General features: G+C 42.0%; 1 protein-coding gene across 1 annotated transcript in view; it reads left to right on the top strand.

The window, feature by feature from the left end:
• LOC139479838 (AP-4 complex subunit epsilon-1-like) overlaps positions 1–16,949 on the top strand; it is a 104,224-nt gene that overhangs the window by 80,006 nt on the left and 7,269 nt on the right. The window contains exons 18-19 of the mRNA XM_071262731.1: positions 2,305–2,416; positions 8,917–8,982. Coding sequence (XP_071118832.1) covers positions 2,305–2,416; positions 8,917–8,982 — 178 coding nt within the window. The remainder of the gene's footprint in view (positions 1–2,304; positions 2,417–8,916; positions 8,983–16,949) is intronic.

Consider the following 16,949-nt stretch of genomic DNA (forward strand, 5'->3'; position numbering starts at 1 on the left):
TCTTCCAGTCATAACTCCCATTATATAACATAGTCTTCCAGTCATAACTCCCATTATATAACATAGTCTTCCAGTAATAACTCCCATTATATAACATAGTCTTCCTGTCATAACTCCCATTATATAACATAGTCTTCCAGTCATAACTCCCATTATATAACATAGTCTTCCAGTCATAACTCCCATTATATAACATAGTCTTCCAGTAATAACTCCCATTATATAACATAGTCTTCCTGTCATAACTCCCATTATATAACATAGTCTTCCAGTCATAACTCCCATTATATAACATAGTCTTCCAGTCATAACTCCCATTATATAACATAGTCTTCCAGTTGTAACTCCCTTTATATAACATAGTCTTCCAGTCATAACTCCCATTATATAACATAGTCTTCCAGTTGTAACTCCCATTATATAACATAGTCTTCCAGTGGTAACTCCCTTTATATAACATAGTCTTCCAGTTGTAACTCCCATTATATAACAAAGTCTTCCAGTCATAACTCCCTTTATATAACATAGTCTTCTAGTCATAACTCCCATTTTATAACATAGTCTTCCAGTCATAACTCCCATTATATAACATAGTCTTCCAGTGGTAACTCCCTTTATATAACACAGTCTTCCAGTCATAACTCCCTTTATATAACATAGTCTTCCTGTCATAACTCCCTTTATATAACATAGTCTTCCAGTCATAACTACCATTATATAACACAGTCTTCCAGTCATAACTCCCATTATATAACATAGTCTTCCAGTCATAACTCCCATTATATAACATAGTCTTCCAGTAATAACTCCCATTATATAACATAGTCTTCCTGTCATAACTCCCATTATATAACATAGTCTTCCAGTCATAACTCCCATTATATAACATAGTCTTCCAGTCATAACTCCCATTATATAACATAGTCTTCCAGTTGTAACTCCCTTTATATAACATAGTCTTCCAGTCATAACTCCCATTATATAACATAGTCTTCCAGTGGTAACTCCCTTTATATAACATAGTCTTCCAGTCATAACTCCCATTATATAACACAGTCTTCCAGTCATATCTCCCATTATATAACACAGTCTTCCAGTAATAACTCCCATTATATAACACAGTCATCCAGTCATAACTCCCATTGTTTATGTACACAACCGGACATGTCATATTGGCGGGGGGCATATGAGTATTTCATGCTTGTTCTTCATTAAGACTAGACTTGATTCATTGCACACAACCGGACATGGCATATTGGCGGGGGATATGAGTATTTCATGCTTGTTCTTCATTAAGACTAGACTTGATTCATTACACACAACTGGACATGTCATATTGGCGGGGGATATGAGTATTTCATGCTTGTTCTTCATTAAGACTAGACTTGATTCATTACACACAACTGGACATGTCATATTGGCGGGGGATATGAGTATTTCATGCTTGTTCTTCATTAAGACTAGACTTGATTCATTGCACACAGCCGGACATGTCATATTGGCGGGGGATATGAGTATTTCATGCTTGTTCTTCATTAAGACTAGACTTGATTCATTGCACACAGCCGGACGTGTCATATTGGCTGGGGATATGAGTATTTCATGCTTGTTCTTCATTAAACTAGAATTGATTCATTACACACAACTGGACATGTCATATTGGCGGGGGATATGAGTATTTCATGCTTGTTCTTCATTAAGACTAGACTTGATTCATTACACACAGCCGGACATGTCATATTGGCGGGGGATATGAGTATTTCATGCTTGTTCTTCATTAAGACTAGACTTGATTCATTGCACACAACCGGACATGGCATATTGGCGGGGGATATGAGTATTTCATGCTTGTTCTTCATTAAGACTAGACTTGATTCATTACACACAACTGGACATGGCATATTGGCGGGGGATATGAGTATTTCATGCTTGTTCTTCATTAAGACTAGACTTGATTCATTACACACAGCCGGACATGTCATATTGGCGGGGGATACGAGTATTTCATGCTTGTTCTTCATTAAAACTAGACTTGATTCATTACACACAACTGGACATGTCATATTGGCGGGGGATATGAGTATTTCATGCTTGTTCTTCATTAAACTAGAATTGGTTCATTGCACACAACTGGACATGTCATATTGGCTGGGGATATGAGTATTTCATGCTTGTTCTTCATTAAACTAGAATTGGTTCATTGCACACAACTGGACATGTCATATTTCATGCTTGTTCTTGGTTAAGACTAGACTTGGTTCATTGGGAGCTACTGAGGAAGCTTGCACTGTCTCCGTGTTACAGGGAGACTGGCCTGAAGATGTCTGGTGTGAGGCGGGTGTGGGGGAAGGAGGGATACCTGGGGGCTGACCACGCCCGCAGTGCCAGACCACAGCCAGGAGAACAGGGAGTACAGGTAACAATAGCTTGTGTCTCCCTCCCCTCTGTCCCTGTCTGCTTCACAAACAGGATTCACTGTGTGCTGTAGCATGTGTGTGATTGAGTGTTACACAGTCACTGATGGAGATTTGTCGTCTTTATTTGTAAAATGCTAAGAGTACAATTTGAAAAGTGATAATGTGTTTTGCATTCCTTTAATTTTCTGAACTTTATGTTCTCCCTCAACCTATATCGTTGACATCACAGCAGTGATAAACTGGAGACAATGTATCAGTGTATACACACATATATTCCATGCAGCCAGTGTCTTCATAGAAAATATAAACATGCACAAAAGTTAAGCGCCACCATATTCAGAGTCTCTTGATTTCACGTGTGGGAATCAGAAATACGAAATATGATGATGTATGACTGAATTAGGCTTCGATAGTTTCATGAACCCAAATTTGTACAGATACCACAAGGAAAGTGTGCTTTACGTGTTGCTGCAGTTCCCCTACTCTATAAATAGTGTAATTCAAGTTTCAGACACATGGTTGCATTTTGCTCCTGTGTGAGATTCTCCTTCCAGTAGAGGTTGAAATCAGCCATGGTGAGGGGAAAGTTAACGAACGCTGAAAGATGGCAAGTGATAGGCATGAAAAGTGCTGGCATGTCATGCAGGGCCATTGCAAGGCAAATGGGTCGTCATCACAGTGTTATCACTCGTTTGATTGTCAAACATGGTCAAACCAATGATGTCAATGACAGGCATAGGTCTGTTAGGCCAAGAAAGACCTCTAACAGAGAGGTCAGACGAAATCAATTTGCCACTTCAACAGATTTAAGACTGCAGTGGATTGATTACCCATCAGAGACTCGCGACGATGACCCTAAGGAGTCGCCTCAGAGCGGCTGGTTATAACGCCAGAAGACCAGTAAAACGTCCTCAACTGACTGAGAGGCACATGCGGAATTGTCTGATATGGTGTCGCGCCCGTGGTCGATGGAACTTGGCCAACTGGAGAAGGATCCATTGGTCTGACGAGTGTCGAATGCTGCTATGAACTGTTGATGGTCGAATAAGTGTTTGGAGGCAACGTAACACTCGTTTTGCACCAAGGAACATCCAGAAGACCTTTAACATATGGCGGGGGGGTCTCTCATGATATGGGGTTGTGTTTCCCTCGGCTGCAAACTTCCGCTTGTGACAATGCGTGGAAACCTGAATGGCCAACAATACCAAGATGCCGTTCTTCGTCCCTCATTTTGACAACCATCCTCTTCAGACAAGATCTTGTTTACATGGACGACAATACTAGACCACACAGATCTCAGGTAGTTTGGGCTTATTTGCGTCAAGAAGCTATTGCCACTCTTCCTTGGAAGGCAGGTTGTCCGTATCTTAATCCGATTGACCATCTCTGGGACGTTCTTGGCTGGAAAATCAGACATCGTGATCCCCCAGTTCAAAATTTTGCTGGACTTGAAGCCGCACTTCATGAAGAATGGATCCTTTTGCCTCAGAGAAGCATTCAACGACTTGTGTATGAGGTGTAGGGTTGAAGCTGTGGTCAATGTCTGTGGATCATACACACGTTACTGACATTTCTGTCTTGCACTCCCTAGGGTGTCTATGTGACACCTGATATGGTCTGCTGATATCATGACAGTTACATAAATTAGACAGTTTTCAGAGGGATCAAGTCAGACGTGCAATGGTTAACCTGCACTCAGAAAATAAGTACCTGTCCCTAAGAATTTTGAAGAAACACCTTGAAACTGACCTTGATTTACATGTTACAAAGTACAAACTATGGCAGCTGTTGCATACATTTGGTTACAATTTCAAAAAGATAACTGGAGGAAATAGGGCTGTGTTGTGTGAACGGTCTGATATTGTTCGTCTCCGAAATCATTACCTTCGTACCATCAAGCAGAAACGTGAAGAAGGATATGAGCCCATCTTCTTAGATCAGACATGGGTAAATGCGTCACACACAGCCAGCAGTCAGTGGGTACCCAGTGGTGACTGTAAGGAGTCTGGTAGAAAGTTACCAATGGGAAAGGGTGAAAGACTCATAGTTCTCCATGCTGATTCTGCTAGTCAGGGTTTTCTCCCAGACTGTGACCTCGTCTTTAGAGCCAAGGCCAAAGACAACAGGGACTACCACACAGAAATGAACGGCAATGTATTTCTGGAGTTGGTGAAAGGTAAATTAGTCCCTGTTTGCCTACCAAGTCTCTCATTGTCATGGACAATGGACCATATCGTAGTGTGCAGGATCTAGAAAGCAAGACTCCAGCCTCTAATAACCCTAAAGGAGACATGGTTACATGGCAACGGAGGAACATTACCTTTCCTTCTTGAGCGATGAAACCACAGCTCTATGAAATCATCAAAACTATGAAACCTGACCCTGTGCATAAAGTTGACAGTTACATCAAAGGTCAGGGTCACGCTGTCTTACGACTGCCACCTTATCACTGCGACCTGAATCCAATCGAGTTGGTATGGGGCATCGTCAAGGGTGACGTTGGACGATCGAACACAACATTCAAATTACGAGACGTTGAACAACTCGTAAAGGAATCCCTTGGTCGGGTAACAGTAGAAGCACGGAGGCGCTGTGTGGCCACAGTCGTTGACGAGATAGAGCCACGTTATTGGTCACGAGATGGACTACGGCCAGCAACAGTCCAACCTATAATAGTGGCAGTTCCAACGACGAGATCTATGGCATGAGCGAGTCAGATTGCGACTGAAATTATTATGAGACGGCCCCTCTAACGCTCTGTCATTTCCCCAACCACAGAAGGTGCAGTGCATGCGTGCTTGCGCTGTGCCTTCCACGGTTTGTCCCCCTACGTGTCATGTACACATTTCTATACAAAATTACATGATAGTTTCTTAAAGAACTTAATCCGTCATGGGTCTTAAATTACAAAATTCCGATTTTGTTGGGTACGGGGTATTCATGGTCAAGTACCGTATTGATGTTTCATACACTTTTCTAGATTTCGAGTTATTTTGCAATTCATCGTTCTCATTTGGAGTCAAACGGACTGTAATTGGCACTGAGATATATTGATTTATTCAATCACTGTGATATGTTCCCCCCTCTTCTGCACAACAAAGCCTGCACTATATGCACAAGACAAAATGTCAGTGTTGAAAATGAAAGGGGAGTGTGCTATCCAAGACGACTTCTCCTGTGGCACTTGATAGTGAATCTAGAGACCCCATAAAACTTTAACTTACACATAACGGTTAAGGACAAGGCCCTGGTGCTTTGAATAGTCTATTTGGGGAAGAAGACTTGGCAGCCTACTTGTACAAAGATGTCCATGAAGGCTGCCACGACCTCCCTGCAGCTCCAGTCGCTAGTGGACCTTTCACAGGTTTCACACAAGCAGACCTGAATGCAGGACCAGGCCTTCATGCAGCCCTAGAGGTTTGCGCAGCCTCAGACCTTCTCTCAACCCCTGCAGTTCACACAACCCACAGCATTCACGCAGGCCTCGACATTTACACAGGCACAGTCATTTGCACAACCTCCTACGTTCACAAAGCCTGCCTTTCATCAGCAAAGTAACATACTTCCTTCGTCCGATGACCTAGTAGCTGTGCAGCAACATCACACACTCAGCAAACCACCTACGCTGTCTACGACATCTACTTATTTCCCTGACGACGTGTCTCCATCCTCTGACCATTCTGCTGCGGTTCCAAACCCTCAGGAAGAGGATGTGTTTGAGCCTTTGTTTGCTGTTACATCCTCATGTCATGAGGAAATACCTTCTATCTATGCCGACAAGGAGTAGCTGAAATATCCTCACGTCATGAGGAAATATGTTCGATCTACACCGACCATGAGATGCTGATACATCCTCGTGTCATGAGGAAATACCTTCTTTCTTTGCCAACCAGGAGGTGCTGATACATACTTGTGTAAAGGGGGAATACCTTCTATCTACGCTGACCAGAATCAGCTGATACATCCTCACGTCATGAGGAAATGCCTTCTATCTACACTGAGCAGGAGTTGCTGATACGTCCTCATGTGATGAGGAATTACCTTCTATCTGTACTGACCAAGAGGTCTTGATACATCCTCACATCATGAGAAAGTACCTTCTATCTACACCGACCAAGAGGTGCTGATACATCCTCACATCTTTGGGAAATACCTTCTATCTACACCGACCAAGAGGTGCTGATATATCCTCACATCTTGAGGAAATACCTTCTATCTACACCGACCAAGAGGTGCTGATACATCCTCACATCTTGAGGAAATACCTTCTATCTACACCGACCAAGAGGTGCTGATATATCCTCACATCTTGAGGAAATACCTTCTATCTACGCCGACCAGGAGGTGCTGATATATCCTCACATCTTGAGGAAATAGCTTCTATGTACGCCGACCAGGAGGTGCTGATATAACTTCACGTCACGTATCTTCGCTGACCAGAGCCAACTTGCACAAAACGATCCTAGCGCTTAAACAATTGTAAGCCTATGCTAAAGTATCGGAGTTACGATGATCTTAGCACTAAGTTCGCTTTGTTCAAGTGGGCTCAGGAGGTGCTGACAGGGATCGCTGGTTGTCTTCCCATCTCCTCTCCTTTTAAGGATCTACCTTCTACTGATGCTGGTGGTATCTCTGGCGAATCTCTGACTCTGCAGCCAGCTGAATGACTCAAACACCTTTACCAACCCCTCATATCAACCCTAAGAAGTTTCCCTTAAACGACATGACACCATTCTCACGGGCTCCAGAGTTATGCAAAGACTATAATTTATTATCTGTCTTCAAGAGTAAAACCTACAGAGACGAGGACAAAATGCTCACACAACAGGAAACAACAATTAGATGAGGTTTCCTGGGCTTCCTCGTTCTGTTTATGAATTGATGCTATCTCACCTCATGAACTCACAATCTGACAACAGTAGTATTCTACTGTCAGCTGTGGTTAATCAGCAGAAGATTCAGGAATCAATTTTTTAAGAAATCAATTCTGCTTCAGCTGGACTTACACATTGTCTAAGGGTCGGTCTCTAGCTCTAACTGGTCAGACCTATACATGAAGTCTCTCTTACACCAACCTTTAGTTTCCCCATCTCTCTTCAACGGTCAGATCCCTTGCATAAATAAAAAAGTCTTACAGGATTCCAAGGACCAGATGGCATACTGAGCGACCCATTTGTCACAAACATTCTAAGAAAGGCTACAGTCTGTTGGTACCCTCTTAACCTCAATCCTTCACAGGTACAATACTAGGAGGCACTGTTCCCCAAATTAACAGAGGCAATCAATTCGTTTCTCTCCAAGATAGCAGGAGAGGTTCTACTGCTGGATGTCCTCATCCCAGGCTTCTCTTCTCCGATTTTCTTGATATCCAAGAAAAATTTAACCGAAAACTTCAGCCAGATCTACAACATGAAGACTTACAACAAGTATTATCTACAAAAGATACTTCATGTACCTCAATTGTGACAGATGATAATGCAAGCCGACTATCTAGCCAGCATAGATCTGCAAAATGCATATCTACACATCCCAATCCATCCTGAGTCCAGGAAGTACCACCGTTTTCACTTGAACAACCGTCACTACCAATGGGCAGTGCTGCCATTTGTCATTTCCACAGCCCCATAGCTGTTTACACATCACCAAGCCAACAGTAATCTTGCTTCACAACAAAGGACTTTGTTGGACCTTTTACCTTAACAACAACTTTCAGACACATCAACATACTGATGAACTCACACAGAAATTATTGTGCCAATTTTCAGAAATCTGATCTTCAACCAACTCAGGATCTGAAGTTTCTTTGGATCCACTTCCTAACACAAAAGAATTTAATTCAAGTCCCGGAAGGTCGCTGGATAAAAAATCCCAAACTGTTTGCCAGCGTTTCTGGAAATCTGATCAGTCTTTACAAACCACTACTTCAAGACTTCACCACAGAAGATATTGCCGGGATTCACCAATTCGGACCCTTAGTGGTTGTTCAACAATTGACAGTACCTAATTGAAGATACCCAAAATTGCACAGACTCATAAAAGTCAGGTTAATTTTTTCCTAATCTCACAAGGACGGAGGTGGTGCCCCACTGCAGATTCATGTACAAGAAGTAAGATGTTATCATTGGTTAAATGAACAGATCACGATCTGAATCACACATATGGTGGATCCCACCACCAACTGTGGGGTTCAAGCAATTAGTATGAGTCAGGATAAGGCAAATTATGTATTATTTTTTTTTGTAAAAATATCATTTATATTTATCCTGACTCATACACTATAGCACCCAACCATCCATTCCCGCTTCCAGTATACGTGTTTCAACCATAAGGGTAAGCGAAATGTGAGAGTGAGGGTGCATTTGGGGGAGATGTACAGGAGTTTCCGATACCTTTTCTGATTGACATGAGATAAGCTGTGTGAGTCAGGATTAGTATAAATGATATTTTTACACTAAAAAATACATATTTCAGACACTCTACAATATCTAAATATTTTCAGGCTGGTAACAACCGAGATGGGGAGAGACACCAGGAGATTGCTTCGGCCCTGTTCCAGGGTGTCAGTGTAAGTAGATGCTTCATGAACAGAAGCAAGTGTGTTTGGCCTTGTGTGAGGACGTCTGTAGTTCCAGGGTGTCAGTGTAAGTAGATGCTTCATGAACAGAAACAAGTGTGTTTGGCCTTGTGTGTGGACGTCTGTAGTTCCAGGGTGTCAGTGTAAGTAGATGCTTCATGAACAGAAGCAAGTGTGTTTGGCCTTGTGCAAGGACGTCTGTAGTTCCAGGGTGACAGTGTAAGTAGACGCTGTGTAAACAGAAACAAGTGTGTTTGGCCTTGTGTGAGGACATCTGTAGTTCCAGGGTGCCAGTGTAAGTAGATGCTGTGTAAACAGAAACAAGTGTGTTTGGCCTTGAGTGAGGATGTCTGTAATTCCAGGGTGTCAGTGTAAGTAGATGCTTCATGAACAGAAGCAAGTGTGTTTGGCCTTGTGTGAGGACATCTGTAGTTCCAGGGTGTCAGTGTAAGTAGACGCTGTGTAAACAGAAACAAGTGTGTTTGACCTTGTGTGAGGACGTCTGTAGTTCCAGGGTGTCAGTGTAAGTAGATGCTTCATGAACAGAAGCAAGTGTGTTTGGCCTTGTGTGAGGACATTTGTAGTTCCAGGGTGTCAGTGTAAGTTGACTCTGTGTAAACAGAAACAAGTGTTACGCAGTGTTTTTCGAACTGACTTTATTTTCACAAAGCTTGGCTATACATAGGCAATTTCACAGGCCGCACAATTTTCATGAACTACAAAATCCGCGAAGCACTCAGCGTTCGCACGAATGCTCCCAGTGGTATTCCCAGCGAACATTTCATGTTCCTGGCTATTGTTCTCCAGAACATTCCCCCCTACAAATGATGGATCCCAGTCTATCATTTCAAATAGTAGCTATCGATCACAACATATATACACGAAATAATATGCGACTTAATTGTTCATAAAAAGTCCACACATGCCCTGAAAAACAAAGCAGTCATTTCAACGTTCACTTCTCTGTAAATAAGAAATATTCCACTTGAAAGCATGTCAATTCACTGGTAAGTATAATGTTCATTGTTAAAAAGAAAGAACACATCCTGTTTTACAAAATGAAAAATATTAATGTTTCAGTCACTCGAAATACTTCCTTGAATGTTCATCCTTGAATAACATCTATCCATGAACTCTTCTGTCAATCCTCCATTCACGAATTCTTCTATCCGTTCCTCGAATACTTCTGCTGTTATTTGAATCCTCCATTCACGAATTCTTCTATCCGTTCCTCGGAATCCTTCAGCTGTCCTTTGAATCCTCCATTCACGAATTCTATCCGTTCCTCGAATCCTTCTGCTGTTCTGTTCTGTTCTTGAAGCCTTCTCCAGCTGCAGCTCCTGAAACATTCCATTCCAGTGGACACACTTTTGTCACTGGTCTTGTCACAACACCCTTACTGGTCTGTATGTCAACAACTCGAACGTGTCCATCTCTTCCAGGATGTGTCCTTATGATTCGTCCGGTGATCCAACTGCCTCTAGGTGACAGGGGAGACAACCAGAACCACGTCATCTACTTCAAGATCACGGTTAGGTATAAACCATTTCTACCTTGTATGTAGAGAAGGAAGCCATGCAGACATCAACCGTTTCCAAAAGTGGCGTACAAGTTCTTGCACTCTTTGCCAACGTTTTTTCTGATTGAACACTGTTATATCAACCGACTCAGGAGCAAATATTCCACCCAACTGACCATGAAGATAGTGATTAGGAGTTAGTGGAACGTCATCATGTGGATGTGTACTTTGGTAAGTTAAAGGCCTTGAATTTATCAGCGATTCAGCTCCGGTAAAGGCAGTCACAAGTTCTTCATCAGTGATGTCGCCATTGCCAAGGATTGCATATATAGCTCGTTTGGAAGACTTTATCATTGCTTCAAAAGCACTCCCAAAATGTGGTGAATATGGTGGGTTAAACTTCCAAGTAACTCCACGATTGGCCAAGGAGGTTTTAATGTAATCCTCATCAAGTTTGTCTATAAGTTGTTTCAGCTCTTTAACGGCTCCTGTGAAATTTGTCCCGTTATCTGAAACCACTACACTTGGCAAGCCTCGACGGTTGACCATTCTGTTAAAAGCATTCATGAACGAGTCGCTATCAAGACCGTATGCCATTTCCAAGTGCACCGCTCTAGTTGCCAGGCAAGTAAAGAGACAAAGGTAGCGTTTAACTCTCTGCTTTCCCCTACCTTGTATTGTGATGAAAGGTCCTGCAAAATCAACACCAGTTTGATCAAATGCTCTCAATGAGTATTTCAGTCTAACTTTTGGTAGTGGAGCCATGATTTGCACACCAGGCTTTGCCTTAAGTCTGCGACACCAAGAACATTCCTTTTCATATTCACGGATCTCTTCATAAGCAGAAACGATCCAGAAACCTGAAGTTAGTAGAGCAAGGATCTGATTTGTACCAAGGATGTGTTTTCCATCCTCATGATATTTCTTCACGATTAGCTTTGTTACCCAATTTCTTCAGGGCAATACTATCGGGAACCGTGCATCAAATGGGAGAAAATTTGCATACTGCAGTCTACCTCCACATCTAATCAACCCATCTTCATCAAGTATGGGATCAAGTCCAGTGAGTTTACTATTTGATGGCAATTGTTTCCTACATTCACCTCCTACCTCCTTGGTGAATCCCTCCTTTTGTGCACTACCTAAATGATACATCTCTGCATCACTAAGCTCTTCGTGACTTAGCCCCCCAGCGATTCTCAAACCTAATTCAGAACGACTGTTGTTCACAAATCTATAAACCCATGCTGTAATCCTAAGTAGTTTTTGCCAATCTGAGTGTCTTCTCGGATCTAGTCTCCAACACCAGTCAGGTGTTGCCATTGCAAAGAACTGCTTTGTCGATATAACAGGTTTCTTGGCTTCAGAATCATCTAATGTTTGGTTGTTCACCATCTGTAAAGGCCATTCTGTCACATCTTTTTCCAGAAAGTCAGGTCCAGAAGTCCATGCTTTGTTCAAATTAGCAACTGTTGTACCCCTAGACAGGATATCTGCTGGATTCTGAACAGAAGGACCATAGTTCCACTGACTAGGAACAGTGTTTTCTTGGATAAAGGCTATCCGATTAGCTACAAATGTTTTGAATATGCGGCTATGGTTTTTTATCCAATACAGCACATTTTGACTATCTGACCAAAGAATCACCCCAGCAATATTCATTTCTAGAGCTTTGACTACAGTCAAGATCAACTTAACTCCTTGTACTGCTGCCATTAACTCCATTCGAGGAATGCTGACTGATTTCAGAGGTGCTACTCGACATTTTGATGCCACCAAGCGACTAGACACCATCCCATTTTGATAGGTAGTCACGTTGTAGACTACTGCCCCATATGCATTTTCAGATGCATCAACGAAAACATGCAATTTCCTGTTCTCAATTTTGAAGTTGAGTTGCAAGCATCTCGGGAATCTAACAGTCTCCAACTCTTTCATTTAATTAAGCCAGAGCAATTCTTTCTGTTTCAAATCATTATGAAGCTCTTCATCCCAATCTAAACCCATAAGCCAGACTTCCTGCATGATGATTTTTGCTTTGATGATGAAAGGAGGAAGGAATCCTAACGGATCGAATACCCTAGCCATTTCTCTAAGAAAACCCCTCTTTGTAAGTATCCAACTGTTGTGTGCATTAGTACTTCGGAAGCTAAACTTGTCATCTTTTGCCACTCAAGTCAGACCAAGTGTTTTTGTAGTTGGCAACTCATCCCTACCAAGATCAACCTCAGTAGCCCTATTTTCTATGGGAATTTTCTGTAAGACTTCAGGTGAATTGCTTAACCACTTTCGTGCGCACATGCCTGCCTTTCCCCACAACTCTGTAAGCTGCTCATACAGCTCTATGGCTTCGACCTCATTTGGAAGCGAGTCTATGTTGTCATCCATATAGGTCGACTTTAACACAGTCTCAGCAGCTTTTGGTAGAGTATCTTGAAACCTTCTAGCATGTTCTTGTGATATGTACTGTGCCAAAAACGGAGAGGCATTAACACCGAAGACTACTCTTGAGAATTGGTAAACCTGTGTCATGTCATTCTGATTGTTTGACCTCCAAAGAAATCGAAAGAATGACCTGTCCTTTGGCAACATTTCTATCTGAAGATACATTTCTGCAATGTCACATACTATGGCTACCGAGTACCTTCTAAACCTGAGCAATATCTGAAATAAGTCACCTTGTAACTTTGGACCTTGATGGATACTGTCATTCAATGATACACCTTCACATTTTGCTGATGCATCTAAGACAATGCGAACCTTGGTAGTTTCCCTATCTGGACGCACTACGGGAAAATGAGGTAAGTACCATCCACAAGGTACATCTGTTTCATCAGTGGACACCTTTTCAATGTAACCTTTTTCAAGATACAGCAACCTGTTTGTCTTTTGATAATTTCTTCTCTGTGCAACAGAGACCTTTGTAAGCTATTTCCCAATTGTCCGGTAAAGGACTTGCATTTTCCTTCCATGGAATGCCAATTTGATACCGACCATTCTGGTATCTGATTGTATCTTTTACAGATGCAATCACAAATTCATCATCCTTGGAAAGGATAGATGTCAAAGGGGAAACTTCATCAACTTCCCAGAATTTCTGTAATATTGAACTTAATTCAACTTCCCTACTGTCAGTGAAGAATGTGCCCGAATTCGGACAATCACTTAATCCTGGTATCCTACCAATACAGGTCCAACCCAAGGGAGTTAACAGTGCTGTTGGCTCACCTTCCTGACCCAGTATATCCTGATAGGATCTATGCAGTTCAAGATAATCCATTCCAATAAGAAGATCTATTATATGAGGAGATTTGACTTTTTGAAACTCAATGCTGTCAAGGTGTTTCCATCTTCCTGCAAACTTCTGCCAATCAACAACCTGCATCTGTCCCGTAACCCGAGTAGTTGTTAAGGCAGATATTGTAGTATTGACTGAACCATCCAAACTCTCTAGTCCAACTTGAACTGACATAGTATCCAATGTTTCATGTTGCCCATTGAGGACATTAACTGAAACTTTCTCTGTAGGACCCCATAACCCTAATTCTGAAGCAGCATCTTGATTAATATAAGTCTGTGTGCTGGCATCATCCAATAGTGCATTAACAACAATTCTGTTCTTTCCATTCTTTAGAACTACTGGCACCGTTCTCAATGATACTAGCGTTGACTTGCTAGATTTAGTGGAAGACATTGTAACTACAGATGGACTATGACTTCCATGTTGCTTTTCAGTTTCAGGAGTTTCAGCTTTAGAAACATTGTCACAACTTCTCTTTGTTGAGTGAAGAAATCTACTATGAGTTGCGGTACAGTTATCTATTCCACAGGTGATTCTGCGTCTGCAACTATTACCTCGATGGTTAGTGCCCAAACACCTGAAGCAAAGGTTCAATTGTTTAGCAGTTTCCCATCTTGTGGGAACAGTCATTGTCTTGAACTGTTTACAGTTCCAAATATGATGACCACTTTTACAGAGCACACACTGAGCGTTCGTGTCAAGATCTCGATCAAAGACCCATCTTTGATAGTCGGTTAACATAGATTCTGTGATTTTCTTCAGTAACTGATTATATAATGCTCCATTGCCCAACTCTTCTAGTCTGTCAGTATCTCTAAGATTGACCACGACAGTGTCTAACATGTCAGCATACCGCTCAATATCCTTGACATTGCCAGGATGAATTGGCCTAAAGTTACATACTTCCTCCAACTGTAATGTAATTTGGCGTCTCTTGCCACCATACTTCCTCTCTAATCTATCTAGTGCTACGTCATATGCAGCCGCACTATGACCTTAATCTTGTATGACTTTCATTGCATCCCCAGTTAAGTACTGACGCAACTGTAAAAGCTTGTACTCGGGTGTAGCTGGAGCCTTATGAACACAAGCCATGAAAGCCGCTTTCCAACCCTCATATGATTTGGCATCACCCGAGAAAGTAGGAATGGAAACACGTCTCAACTGCTTCCACATATCATTTCCCAAATTGTAACTACCCGAATTTGCAACAGTTTCTGGGGAAATTCTGTGTCTAACATTCTTCTGTGTAATGGGTTCTGGCCTATTCATATGACTAAATTCATCTGCATTGGTCTGCTGCCCCCGACCTAACCCAATGAAATTTGTTTGTGACCTCTGACCTAAACAAGCAACATCTAAATCCAACTGTGGTTCCACTTGCTCTACATGAAAAGCAGTGACAACAGTAACATGCTTTTCTTTTTCAGCCGTAAATAATCTGGATAATCCTGTTCTAACACTGCTGAACGATCTCGTATCTGCCCTGTTTCTCAAATATTCTTGAGCTCGTTCTTGTATCTCATTCCAAATCTCCTCTATCTGTGTTACCTCGCCAGTAACTTTCGTCATGCTATCTGGATCACCTATTGTTTGAAATGTTTCAGACAATGCTATAACTATCTCGATAGCTTTCAGCTGACAATCATTAACTTTGTCAATCGCGTTTCGGATTTCTGTCCGAGTGGAACGATTCTCGTCACCAATAAGTCTTTCAAGTCTATTCGTTGCTTTAGTGAAGGCTGATTTGACTATAGCCTTCTTGCGTCTAAGTTCCGCTATTTCTGCCACATAGTCAGGAAAGTCATGATCTGACTTTTTAGACCATGTTTGCGACATGACTTGGTGCACGACATATAAAGAAACAGTCAACAAATTAGTTCAAAATCTGTTTGTTCTATAAACTGTGACTCAAACTCCACTATAACCCTAACTAAATGTCAACACACGACATAACATGCAACTATTCTACTAACGTGCACACTGCACCCTATACCCAGATAACACTGCTCTAAACTATCCAAAACCACGCTCTGCTACAATTTGTTACGCAGTGTTTTTCGAACTGACTTTATTTTCACAAAGCTTGGCTATACATAGGCAATTTCACGTGCCGCACGATTTTCATGAACTACAAAATCCGCGAAGCACTCAGAGTTCGCACGAATGCTCCCAGTGGTATTCCCAATGAACATTTCATGTTCCTGGCTATAGTTCTCCAGAACAACAAGTGTGTTTGGCCTTGTGTGAGGACGTCTGTAGTTCCAGTGTGTCAGTGTAAGTAGATGCTGTGTAAACAGAAACAAGTGTGTTTGGCCTTGTGTGAGGACGTCTGTAGTTCCAGTGTGTCAGTGTAAGTAGACGCTGTGTAAACAGAAACAAGTGTGTTTGACCTTGTGTGAGGATGTCTGTAGTTCCTGGGTGTCAGTGTAAGTAGATGCTTCATGAACAGAAACAAGTGTGTTTGGCCTTGTGTGAGGACATTTGTAGTTCCAGTCTGTCAGTGTAAGTAGATGTTTCATGAACAGAAACAAGTGTGTTTTGCCTTGAGTGAGGATGTCTGTAGTTCCAGGGTGTCAGTTTAAGTAGATGGTGTGTAAACAGATACAAGTGTGTTTGGCCTTGTGTGAGGATGTCTGTAGTTCCAGGGTGTCAGTGTTAGTAGATGTTGTGTAAACAGATACAAGTGTGTTTGGCCTTGAATGAGGACGTCTGTAGTTCCAGGGTGTCAGTGTAAGTAGACGCTGTTTGAACAGAAACAAGTGTGTTTGGCTTTGTGTGAGGACGTCTGTAGTTCCAGTTTGTCAGTGTAAGTAGATGCTCCATGAACAGAAACAAGTGTGTTTGGCCTTGTGTGAGGACGTCTGTAGTTCCAGTGTGTCAGTGTAAGTAGATGCTGTGTAAACAGAAACAAGTGTGTTTGGCCTTGTGTGAGGACGTCTGTAGTTGCATGGTGTCAGTGTAAGTAGACGCGGTGTAAACAGAAGCAAGTGTGTTTGGCTTTGTGTGAGGACGTCTGTAGTTCCAGTGTGTCAGTGTAAGTAGATGCTCCATGAACAGAAGCAAGTGTGTTTGGCCTTGTGTGAGAATGTCTATAGTTCCAGGGTGTCAGTGTAAGTAGACGCTGTGTAAACAGAA

The sequence above is a fragment of the Haliotis cracherodii genome, unplaced genomic scaffold (genome assembly GCF_022045235.1).
Source record: "Haliotis cracherodii isolate W230 unplaced genomic scaffold, xgHalCrac1.p SCAF_4, whole genome shotgun sequence".
Taxonomy (NCBI): domain Eukaryota; kingdom Metazoa; phylum Mollusca; class Gastropoda; order Lepetellida; family Haliotidae; genus Haliotis; species Haliotis cracherodii.